This window comes from Podarcis tiliguerta, assembly GCF_965153285.1.
Source record: "Podarcis tiliguerta genome assembly, chromosome: 11".
NCBI classification, from domain to species: domain Eukaryota; kingdom Metazoa; phylum Chordata; class Lepidosauria; order Squamata; family Lacertidae; genus Podarcis; species Podarcis tiliguerta.
The window spans coordinates 48,689,577-48,701,806 of NC_139544.1; the positions used below are offsets into that span (position 1 = coordinate 48,689,577).

Consider the following 12,230-nt stretch of genomic DNA (forward strand, 5'->3'; position numbering starts at 1 on the left):
GCACACAACCCTAGAGTCTGTCAAGACTGGCCCGTACGGGCAGGGGTACCTTTACCTTTTAAAGGATAGCTGCTATGGCTATGTTTTACCTGCACTGCCAGGTCTTTCCCCCCTCACTTTTCATTGAAGTTTTCTATTCTACTTTTACGGTCTGCTTTTCCAAGATCCACCTGAAAATTATTTTTATTGGAATACTGTACTTTGAAATAAGTTAAGACATGACAGCTCAATAGCACACATTTCTCTTGTGCTATTTAAATATTAAAAGGGGAAAGGTACTGAAAATTATTAATATACCAATTTTAGCATGCCTGAAGAGCTGGGCAGATAAATATATAGCTGCCACACACACCCCAAAAAAATTAATTACAACTTTGATTTTAGATTTGGCCACTGTTGCACCCCTTCCAGTTGCCTAATTTGATTTGTGCTTTGTCCATTTATTATGTTGCCCATTCATTTTATGAAAGCATGCATTCCTAAAAGGGACATGTCCTCCATTGCGAAACACATACCGTGGTGTAAATCCTTCCAGGAAACCCCAAACCCCATTATCACTTCTTTCGGCCCTTAGAAACAGTGAAGAGGTTTGAGATAACTTTGGGGGAGACTGATCTTCCTCCTGGTCCCACCTCTTGAAAGCCAATCTATTATTTTTGTTGGGTTGGCATCCGTCTGTCTCAGGAGTCAATGCAGAAGTGTGCATTTGGTAGAATTACAGTGCAAATGTGCAGGCACTTTTTTGTTTTAGTTTAGCCTTCTCATATATATATATATATATATATATATATATATATATATATAATTTTGATTAAATTTTCTGTTTTACAGTTTAGAATTTTCATTTAAACAATCTTAAAATATCAATGACTTCCCGTCTTCTCTTTCCATGGTTCATTTTGCATAACATAAATCCCTGCATGTTTTACATAAACTAAACCATTCAGAATTCCATTATTACATCCATCAAAACTTATTTACACTGTTGAATTTATCTTATTGCTGCTGACGTTTTCAAGTGTACACAATGCCTCCCCATTGGAAAATAATAAACATTTTCCAATCTTCTTTAAACACATGTGCTTCTTGTTCTCTTATTCTATATGTCAGGTCAGCAAGCTGCGCATATTCCATCAGTCGCCATTCTTCTTTGGTTGGGACCTCGCTCGTTTTCCCATTCTGGGGCTAATGAAACATGGACAGCAGTAGTGGCGTACATAAATAACCTTTTTTGACACCTGGGAATTTCCATCTGAATTATCCCCAACAAAAAGGACTCTGGTTTTTCTTTGTGTGTTTTTTTAGGAAAGTGCTTTTAAACATCCCCCCCCCCCCAAAAAAAATCCATTATAAATTACAGTACTGTATTTCCCAATACTCTTTTACCCTCTTACTGGTCCACCACATATAAATGATTATTTCATATGGCTTAGCCTTCTCTAGCCCGCTCTTAAAAGCTATGCAAGCGGGCGGCCGTCATGTGGCAGCGAGTTCCACTGTTTAAACTGTGTGCGAAGAAGCACTTTTCTCGCCCTGCCCCGAGTCTCCTCATCCAGCATCGCTGGGGGAACGTCTTCCTCCTCCTCCTCACCAACGCAAGGCGTTTCAGGCCAGTCGACGAAGACTCCTGTGGCGCCCGAAAGCCTCGCAAAAAAGAGAGAGAGGCCTGCCTTTCCCTCGACGGCCTGAGGCACCAGCGAGGTCCCCGCACCCCTTACACCTCGCCTCACCTCAGCTTCACGCCGCGGTGGCTGCCGGCCAGCTGCGCCAAGTCCCTCCAGCCTCTGCCCGGAGCCGCCCGGTCCAGAGAGCCGCTCAGCCTCCTCAGCAGCGGCTCCTCGAGGCGGTGGATGGGCAGAGGGGCGGCCGGCGGCAGCGAGCCCGCCATGCTCGGGAAGCGAAGGGGCGGCGCTCGTGCCGGTGGCTTGTCCCCTCAGAAAGACTTCTTTCCCCCTCGGACTTTGCGTGCAAAAAGCGAAAGGGAAGCAAGGCGCCGCGAAACTCCTCAGGAAATCCCCGCCCCGTCGTAGCAGGAAGCCCGCGGAGGCCCCGCGCCGGAGCCTCGCCTCGCTTCTCCTCAGCCGCCCGCCCTCTCCAGGCTGTGGGGAAGCCGACACCGGGGCAGGCAGGCCGCGCCGCCGCCTCCCCGAAATTTCGCGCGCCTTTCCCGCGCCTCTCAGAGGGGAGTTCGTTTTTGCCAGGCTTGGGAGGGAGGCACCTGTGTGGCCCCTCTCCAAAATCAGACCTCCTCCTTCTTTGCTGAGGGGGGCGGGTTAATGCGTGCATATTTTTTATTATTTCATTTTCATTTACCTATCTCTCTAGCAGCGTCCCGCCTTTCCTGCAAGGTGCCGTGTTGGTGGTAGGAATAATAATAATAAGCAATGCATTATAGGTTTGGACCTGTGCAATGAAATGTTGCAGAATGCTGTGCTTTCCTGCTTGTTTTCTAAAATGCCTTAGGCCATTCTTGGATGTGGCAAGACTCTATGAAACAAGATTCTTTGAAGTCTGTTGTGAAACAGATAACACTTGCCCCAGTTTTAGTACTGTACATTAAGATGAGTGTAGCCATAGGGAGGGACTGCTGCCCCCCCTAAAAAATCAATAAAAATACATAGCAAACTGAGGTTCTGCCCCACTGCCGCCCCAAACAAAAGGCCTGCCCTCCCTAACAAAAACCCTGCATTCAGACCTGCTGAAACTGCAATTCGTAGCCCACTAAAATGCAATATATGAAGCAGACTTCACAGCACCCGATTTTGCTATCTTCGGTGGTTTTCCTTCATATGCTTAAATACATATGCTTCAGGTTACAGACTCCGCTAACCCAGAAATAGTACCTCGGGTTAAGAACTTTGCTTCAGGATGAGAACAGAAATCGTGTGGCGGCGGCGCGAGGCCCCATTAGCTAAAGTGGTGCTTCAGGTTAAGAACAGTTTCAGGTTAAGAATGGACCTCCGGAACGAATTAAGTACTTAACTCGAGGTACCATTGTATTGTGATTCTCAACATCTGCCTACTCGGATGCAAGTTCTCTGAGTACAGTGGGACTTGCTCCCAGTTGAGTGTATAGGATAGAAGCCTCATGCTTCCTGCTGCCCCTTGTAGGATTTTAATGCCCTGCTTCTATCCTCAATGTCTTTCCATGCCAGCATACAGCCTCTCAGCCTGCAAAATTGCCCTCCTTGAAAATGGACAGAAACACCACTCAGTTTCTTAGTAGGTTCTCCCTTTTGCCTCAGCTCTCTTTCCATCTGACTTGTTCAGCTCAGATAAAAGCTTTTGTCTGACTGGCTCCTGGATTGCCATCTAGTTGTGTGTGTTTTTTTAATCATAAGGCTGTGACTCTCTTGACTTTCTCACAACTTGTTCCAGATTCTCCCTCTACCCAGTACTTCATTTCTAATATTAGATGTCCTGCGTCTTAAGACTGGCCTGGTTCCAACCTTCTGACCCGGACTCCTGTTCAGCTATCCTAGATGTGTGCAACTTAGTTGCATAAGAAATAAACTTTTCTTATGCTCGCTGGTGCAGTACTCTCTCATTATTTCATATGCCCCAGCGCAGCATTATAGTAGTTTTTTTTAAGCACTGGTCTGAACTTCTGTGAGTCCATTGGTGCGCTTCATTAGTTCTTACATACAACACTGATGACTTCCCTCTTTTGTAAACCTCTAGGAACCATTGCAGTCCTTTTGTTCACAGAGAACTCAGTTCCAGCACCTCTCAGGTGGGCACCATTGCCACTGTAAGAGAACAAGGAAGGTGTTCTAGAAAAATAGCATTGCCTTTATTATCACTTCCACCCGTTTCCGAATGCCCTATCTTTCAAAAATCAAGTTGTATTGGTTCCCCATTTATCCCTTTGTAGAGACAGTAGCTGTATCATTTCCCCCTTGCTTTCTGGTTTCCTTCATTTTCCAGGATACAGTATTGCTGTCCCACTAGGGGAGACACCTGCGCCCCTCTTTCTTTCTATCAAAGAGCTGTTTCTGCATGCATTGCAGCTTGATGACCTCATCTGCAACTAGGGGAGAGGAAAGGTGAGGGAAGAAAATACATGCCCACTTCTCTAAAATCGTTTCTGGGAGTTTCTGGAAGTGAGCTATTCTCCTTAACTGAAAAGAGAGTGCTGAGGAACTTACACACAGGAAAATCCATTCACAGAAACACAGTCATGAATCACTTGGTTGGGAGGGGACTCTGAGGTGTCATCCAGCCCGAAACTGTCATACAGATTTTGGCAGCATCTCTGCTAGAGTTACAGCACATGATTTGCTGCAAATAATCCTGAGAACTGTAATCTCTTAAGGGTGCTGGGACCTGTAGCTCTGTGGGAGGTAAATAATAGAGACCAGGACTCTTTGGGCAACAGGTTGGGAAAAGCTGCTTAGACAGACAGAGGGAAAGGGCATTTGGGGAACACATTCCTAATAAGGAAATGGTTAATTCAGATACACTGCCTGCATGGATAGAATGTTGCCCAAAAACCATTTCTTGTTCAGGAGCAGCAATGTGTCTTTCCCCACCATTGATAATTTGCTGTTTCATTCTGGTAACGGAAATTCATTAGTAACATTGAATGGATGCCAAAAGTACAATATGAGGCAAACGTGACAGTTTCAAAGTTGTAATTAATGTTTTTCAGGTGATTATAGCAACCAAGTGTGTGAATTAGCAAATCAAGCACACTTCTTTGGGCACTAAAATTTATTAGTGTGTCAGCTTGTTTCAGTACCTTGTGGATTTCCCCCTTAAATTTAAACAATATGATGGGAGTACATATTTATTTTTTTTAAATAAAAAATCCAATAAAAAATGTCCACAGAACATGGCATTTAAACCATATTAAGTGTGCTTTATTCCACCCCCTCCCTCAAATATTTCCATTGGGACAAAAACAAAATATCATGGGGTGCTTTTTAAAAGCTTTGTTTAGCAAATACAAGTAAAATAAGCATGCTAAATTAGATCACTCCTTATGGCGCCAGAAAATGTTATGATGCAAGCTGAAAATTTTCCAATGCAGATTACCCTAATTTGCATAGAAAGTTTTCGGGAAACCCTCTTCTAGGAATGCCATCCTCTTTTAAATGTTTCCTCTCCTGTTCTGAAGTACCCATGAGCAGAGCACTTTCCACTTGGGTGAGGAATTTTTGGCATGCAAACAATGAAAACATGAACTAATGTGCGCTAAAATATTACGACATTGGCTGCATTAACCTTTTTGGCAATGCTATATACGTTCAGCAACGTATCTTAGCAACTGGCACTTAGCCTTGCAAATAACTAATTAAGTGGATGTTGGCTTTTGCATCTTACAAACTGTTTAGATAAGCTGCTTTATTGCACAACTGAGTGTTCACAGTTGTATGAGCAATGAAGTTTTACATTAGACAGACAATGACTCCAATAATATGCTTCTAGTATTTGAATAGTTAAGACTTCTTAAGAGTTAAGAATTAAGATAACTAGATTCTATAGTCCAGTTATCAGGTGCTGGGACTTTGAGGATGGCAGTCATATGTGCAGCCATATGTGCAGCTCATTCATACAACTGTAGGCTTGCAGTACTGGGATACCTTGATTTCACTTGGGAAGTTAAGAAACTATGTTTTAAATGGATTTTAAATGTGTTGCGCTTTGGTTGGATGCTTTTAATGCCTAGATTTTAATTCCACTGTAAATTGCTGCATTTACTATTTAAACATGTTGTTGTTTTAATGTATTTTGGACATCACCGTAGACGTTTATCATGAATAGTGGTATATCAATATATTGAATAGACTAATGAATTAGCTGCTGCAGAGAAGGATGTCCTTAAAATAAAATATTGCATCTCTACGAAAAATGATAATCATCTGCGGTTGGATGCAGTTTAGCTGAGTATTACAGGTAGTTGGGCAACAGCAGGGAAACATTTGGTGCAACCCTGACTTTTTTTCAGAGCAGGGTCAAATGTGTCATCTGCCAAATCTCAGAGTAATTTGAAATTCCTTGTTCTGGGAAGTGAATGGGGTGGTAATTAGGCTTTCAAGTTTTCCTGTTGAGTGTGATAGATTAGTGTAGAGGATTAAGGAGGAAAATAATCAAGCAGAGGCAGGATACTTATTTCCTTTTCTTTTATGAGGTTTGTACATCATGCTAGCTGTTTAAATGGCAATATTTCTTTGTATTTCTGATTAAAAGCTAAGATTCCGTTTCAGCCGGCTGAATATCTTTTGTTAAAGCTCAACTGTGTTTTACAGTCAGAACACAGAAGGCTACTGATCAACACTCCACATAACCTGCCTCATAGTGCAGAGGGGAGGGGAGTTGGTTGCAGCAGGAGCAGGAGACTCCCTGGCTTCTTCAGCAGCCTGCCTCATCTCTGCCTCCATTTCTGCCTCTAATTCTGGACTGTTCTCTACCACAGCCTCTTCCTGCTCACTAAGCCCTGTTACCTCTTCAGCTTCCAACATCTGTTCCTCCAAGTCTTCTCCCTCTTCTCCTTCTGACCACTCATCATCATCCCACCACCAATCCCTGGGCTCTGAGCCTTCTTCCCTTGAGGGTTTCCCAGCTGGCACATCCCACCACTCCTTGCCATCCAACCAGTCCGTAACATCAAGAGAACTTTACACTAAATCCTGAGGAGGAGGGAGGCAATATTGCAGACAACAGTACACCTGGTACTGGAGATAATCGCTTCATTGATGTACAGAAAACTGAGGTGGTGCTCTAGAAACCTGCTAAATGGGGAGAAACTACAAGAAGGAAGCTGGAGGGAATGACTCATGCTTTCAGTTGCCTCTATTCTAATGCACAGAGTGTGGGAAACAAGCAAGATGAATTGGAGCTCTTAAAACAGGATGGCAAATACGACCTAATAGGCATCACTGAAACCTGTTTGGATGAGACTCATGACTGAAATGTAGAAATTGAGGGATATAACCTATTTGAAAGGAATAGACCTGTTAGGAAGGGAGAGTGTGTAGCATTGTATGTAAAGGGTGTGTACACTTGTGAAGAGATCCATGATCTGGAGCATGGAAGGAGTATGGAGTAAAAATGGTAGGAGAGGGAAACAACAGTGACCCTACGGGTCTGCTATAGACCTCCAAGCCAGACTGAAGACTTGGATGATGCCTTTGTAGAGCAGATTACCAAACATTCAAACAGGAGAGATATAGTCACGGGGGACTTCAGCTATCCCAGTATCTGTTGGAACTCAAATTCTGCCAAGAATGTAAGGTCCAACAAATTTCTCCATTGCCTTGGTGACAATTTCATTTCCCAAAAGGTGGAAGAAGCAAGAAGGGGATCATCTGTCTTGGACCTGGTCCTCACCAACACGGAGGAGCTGCTTGATGAAGTGGAAGTGCTGGGAACCTTGGGAGGAAGTGATTGTGTCCTCTTGAGTTTCATGATGCAGGGGCAAGAGGAAGCTGAGTAGTCAGAGATGCTCTCTGGACTTTAAGAAGGCCAATTTGAAAAAGCTTAGGAAACTACTGGGTGAGATCCCATTGTCAGAAATACTCAAAGGGAAGGGAGTGCAAGATGGATATTCAAGGCAGAAATTGTCATGGACTGGCTGGATGCAGAGGAGTGGTGGGAGGCTAATCCAATGGATTCTCCTGGTTGAGCTGTAGCCTTATTGGAGTTCACCGATTGGGTCTGCGTTGCTCCAGGACAGGAGGAAGGAAGTCAAATGACACCGAGGTAGATTCCAAGAAAGAGTTTATTCTGCTCTCCGGATAGCAGAAGGCACTTGCGTGGTGAGTCCACAGCAAGTCCAAAGAAATGAGAAGTTTCATGTAGTATATATATCTTCCAGGCACCCTCTCCCTCCTTCCCTAGGAATCCAACCACGTCAGCCTATGTACGCAGGTTGACATCACATATGTTCTTGCTCTGGTATTCTTAACCATGAAAGGGCATTCCTTCCTGTACTTCTGACCATAAAAGGATCTTCCTTCCTGTACTTCTGACCATAAAAGGATCTTCCTTCCTGTACTTCTGACCATAAAAGGATCTTCCTCTTCCTACTCTTATCTTGGAGGAAGAGGTCATCATCTTCGAGAACACACTCTGGCGCTGTTCCCAGAATGGGTCTGTTCGTCTTTTGTGGTCAGGACATAAGATAAGGCACAGACGTGTCTTCTCTGTTCTACTGGTACAGTACAGGGTCATTCCTTGCCGTGACTGATAAAGGAGAGAGCTGTTTATACAGCTGTGTCCTTGTTATGCATTTGCTCAACAGCTCAAGTTTTATACATTTTAGAGTGCTCTCTTGGAGAAAGAAGAAAAAGGGGGGCAGGGTTGAGTCAGTTTTAAACTGACTGCACAGAAACCCATTCCTTCAGAACTTTGGGAAATGTTGTCTGAGCCAAGAGCTAGGATTATTTGAGGCATTATGTAGGCCAGGAGTCATCTGTGTTTTTGGACCAGTGCAAACATTTTGAATTTTGAGAAAGTGCTGTGGTCACCAGTCACAAAATTGATGCCATGTAGGGCATTTTTAAAATTTATTAATTAAATTTATATACTCCCCTTCATCAAAAGATCTCAGGGCGGTTCACACAGCATAGCATGGCTGCCAAGGGGACATGACATAAAACAACATTAAGGAGAATACAGTCAACCTCAAGCTTACCATGGAGCATCTATGTGCAGTTGATCCTGATGGCACAATTCACACAAGGTGGCTGTACCACACTCTTTTGCACACACTCACCTCACACAGACAAACACAAATGCATCTCTCATTCATACACATATGTGAGAGAATTAAACACATTTCTGCTGGTCTCATTTTAGGTGTGCCATTATATGCTTATTCTTTTTTTGCCTAAATTCTCCTGACTTATATAATTTCTTCAGTGCCCATTTTACCTTCCAGGAACTAACACTGATTTCCATACAAGTGCACTCTCTTCCGCTGGTAACAGTTAAGTCTCGTTAATTTCCTGAGTTAATAGGATTTCCCATTTATTCCCACCTGTCTCAATTTAAAAAAAAAAACCCTCTTGTTGAATCTTTCCCAGGCAACTAGAGATGTTGAGGGGATTAATGGCTTTTAATTTCTACTTGAGAAAGCAGATGTGTAACTAAGAACATGCCTATGAACTAAAACTGAGGTACTGAGCTCCAAAACGTAATAATCTTAATGGCTTGTTATCTTTCCATTATAAAGCACGGGGGTTCTTTTTTACTTATCCTGATTCCTAACGGGGGAAGATGTGATCTGAAGCTCCAGGCCCAGAGTCTCCCGCCAAGATCTTCCTGGGAAGAATCACCTGCTGCCTTGTGATGAAATAACCCACCCTTAACTGATCGCTGTGATATGATCAGACCCAGCAAAACAACACTGATATTTTCAGCCTCGCTTGCCACAAGCGGGAATTACTTACAACTTGGTTTTGTCTTTGGATATCGCCACAGCAGAGGGAAACAAGTTACCCTCTTTCTATGTCACACAAGCCCTTCCGAGGAGAGCCTTACGATGTAAGTATGCACATTTGCTGTTTCAGCTGGCGAAGAGTTTATAGCCTTGTTGTAAAGTTGTATCTGCATTCTCTGTTTTCTTAGGATGTGTAGATAGCTACATATTTATTTCGTTTTCATATTTCCCTAAACCACATGTTTAACCAGCATTGCTGTTCATTATATTACTTTTGGTAAATTATTTACCTTACTAGGCTTTACTAACCTTTCATAGTTGTCGTTTGCAGTGCTTGGGGGTGTCCTCAAATAATGTCCCATACCTTTTTATTCAAATTAAGTGCCGAATAATATATTTAGGAGATAAACACTGAAATAAAATTGGCAAACCTGGTCTGTGCATAAAGAAGGCCGACTATCTCCGTAGTTATGGATGTTTGTAATCGCATTGGAAAAATAGTTTACAGTGTGTCTACCTCATTATATGAAATATCTAATGAATTATCATAGATAGTTGTTGACGTGAGTGTGTGTGGCTAATATATAGAATGTGTACACTACATACCCAAAATGCAGACCAGAGAAACTGCACATGTTGAATACGTCGGATACAGTTACGTGATGAACATTTAAAAATAGATGGAAGCAAGATCAGCATGTGTCTGTGATTTACTAGATTTCATTAGCTCCTCTTTAAACTAAAATCTGCATAGGCAATGCTTTTCCTGTCTAAATTAATCAACAATTATTACCACCGATCAATAAGGTTAGGAAAAATACATTAAACTTAAACTAGATTTTTTGCAAGAGTTTGCTGGGGGGGGAAATACCATTGACTTAAATAATTAAGTCACCAGTGCTTAAAATGTCGCATTTCTGTCCAGAGCTAAGACCAAACTAAATTAGACAAGGAGAAAGTGAGAGCAGTTTTCCAACTTATTTATTTACTTACTGAAATTTGGTTGCAATGAGCTCCGAGTATGATCCTTGTATGTTTTCCCCTGGAAAGAGAAAAACTACTGCTCGCAATTTTGATTGGAGAAATGGTCCATGGGGAGGCATCTCTGCCTCCCCCTGTTACAATTAAATTCATATCCTACTGCAGCTTCATTTCTGTTAAAAACTATCAGGAGATTGCTCCTGAGTTTCCTGTATCTCACCTAGTTTGGCTCAAATAGTTTTCAGAATTAATCCTAAGCAGTGGCAACCAGTGGGGGCTGCAATGCTGACTTGTCTTCCCAGTGCTGTACTGCTACAGCAAAAACTTGGTACAGGTGCAGTGGCAGAGCCAATCTGCTGCTTCTGCCCCTGCATCCATACGACACCACGCTAAGTAGCCACTGCCTTGCCCCTCCCCTTCTACCTCTCAGTAAGCAGCAGGAGCATGTAATGTCAAGAAGGCTGATGTCAAACAACTCAGCCCAACCCGCACCATATTGCTAGCCCACTATTGATCTTAAATCAGGAGAAATTGAAGTTTCAAAACGTGTTTCCGAGTATATATATATTATATGCTCTTAGGTGATATATGTATGAACATACTTCCATTTTTATATTTTCCCCATCCTTTCTCTATGTTCATAATGGCATATATGAGTTTCTCCCATCTTGTCCTCACACCATCCCTATGAAGTAAGGGAGGCTGAGAGAAGTGAGTGGCTTAAAATCACCCAGTGAGCTTCACGGCTGAGTAAAGATTTGAACCCAGGCCTTGGTGATCCGGTGGAATAGATTGCCTTGGAAGGTGGTGGGTTTTCCTCTGCGGGAAGTACTTAGGCAGAGGCTGGTCAGCCACCTGTCAGGGATGCTGCAATTGCCAGATTCCTGCACGAAACAGAGGGTTGGAATAAATTACCTATCCCCACCCAAGGTGGTGATGGTTATTACAATTTTTAACCTGCCCTTCACCCCAATGTCTCAGGGTGGTTTATGACTATTAAAACACAACTTTAATATCGAAACACAATATCATGCAATATTAAAAACAGTTTTAAAACAATGTAAAATAAGGTGGATCCTAAAAAATATGCATCTCAAGTGTCAAAAGCCAGGGTGAACGGGTGTGTTTTCAGCATTCTCCAAAACCTGTGTGATGAAGGTGCCAGAAGCACTTCGGTGGGAAGCGAGTCCCACGGCTTAGGGGCTGCCACAGTGAATGCCCTTTCCTGGGCCACCACCCACCAAACATCTGAGGGCAGTGGCCATTCTTAGCACCTGAGAGGCTCTGTAGGGAAGGAGGCAGTCTTTCAGGTAGTCGGGCCCTGGGTTGTTTAGGGTTTTAAGCAGAAATGTGAGCACCTTGAATTGGGCCTGGAAATGAATTGGCATCCTGTTCAACTGTTTCAAAGCAGGCTATATGAGATCTGAAGGGTACCCCACCTAGCAATCGAAGTGCTTCACTTTGGACTGATTGAAGTTTCCCAGTCACCGCAAACTGTGGACCTGCTCCTTCCAGGGGAGAACAATCCTGTCCAGAGCAGGATATTATATTTTAATAGAAATATGAAACATCTTACCACAGTGGGGAAAGGTATGACCAGATGCTATCTGTGTGCTGACTTGGTTAGCTGTGCAGGTACACCTGCAATACCCCTGCTTTCCCCCCTCCTGTTTCGTTACCATGAAATTGGACTTGGATCAAACAGTCCTTCAGATAGGAAGGAATGCCCTCTGAGAGCCCTTCTAATAAAGGACTGCCGTCTGTAAAGTAGGACACTCTGAGCACTTAAGAAAAGCAACTTGAACAATATGAACAGTATGAATTGCTGCATCTGTACAATCAAAGGGAGAACAAGCAACACACG

At 43.1% G+C, this 12,230-nt stretch overlaps 2 protein-coding genes across 7 annotated transcripts in view; one reads left to right on the forward strand and one right to left on the reverse strand.

Moving 5' to 3' along the window:
- Positions 1–2,967, reverse strand: part of MALT1 (MALT1 paracaspase) — a 40,568-nt gene extending 37,601 nt beyond the window's left edge. For 2 of the 3 annotated variants that reach the window (XM_083402785.1, XM_083402784.1), the window contains exon 1: positions 1,731–2,253. In XM_083402785.1, coding sequence (XP_083258911.1) covers positions 1,731–1,888 — 158 coding nt within the window. In that variant the 5' untranslated portion in view covers positions 1,889–2,253. Of the gene's footprint in view, positions 1–1,730; positions 2,254–2,313 lie in introns of those variants that run through there. The other variant, XM_083402786.1, reaches the window with a different exon arrangement.
- Positions 2,968–3,941: 974 nt separating this feature from the next.
- Positions 3,942–12,230, forward strand: part of ALPK2 (alpha kinase 2) — a 67,044-nt gene continuing 58,755 nt past the window's right edge. Inside the window, exons 1-2 of one of the 4 annotated variants that reach the window (XM_083402932.1) lie at positions 3,942–4,046; positions 9,179–9,489. In XM_083402932.1, the coding sequence (XP_083259058.1) occupies positions 9,329–9,489 (161 nt within the window). In that variant the 5' untranslated portion in view covers positions 3,942–4,046; positions 9,179–9,328. Of the gene's footprint in view, positions 4,047–9,178; positions 9,490–12,230 lie in introns of those variants that run through there. The other 3 variants (XM_083402933.1, XM_083402934.1, XM_083402935.1) reach the window with 3 other exon arrangements.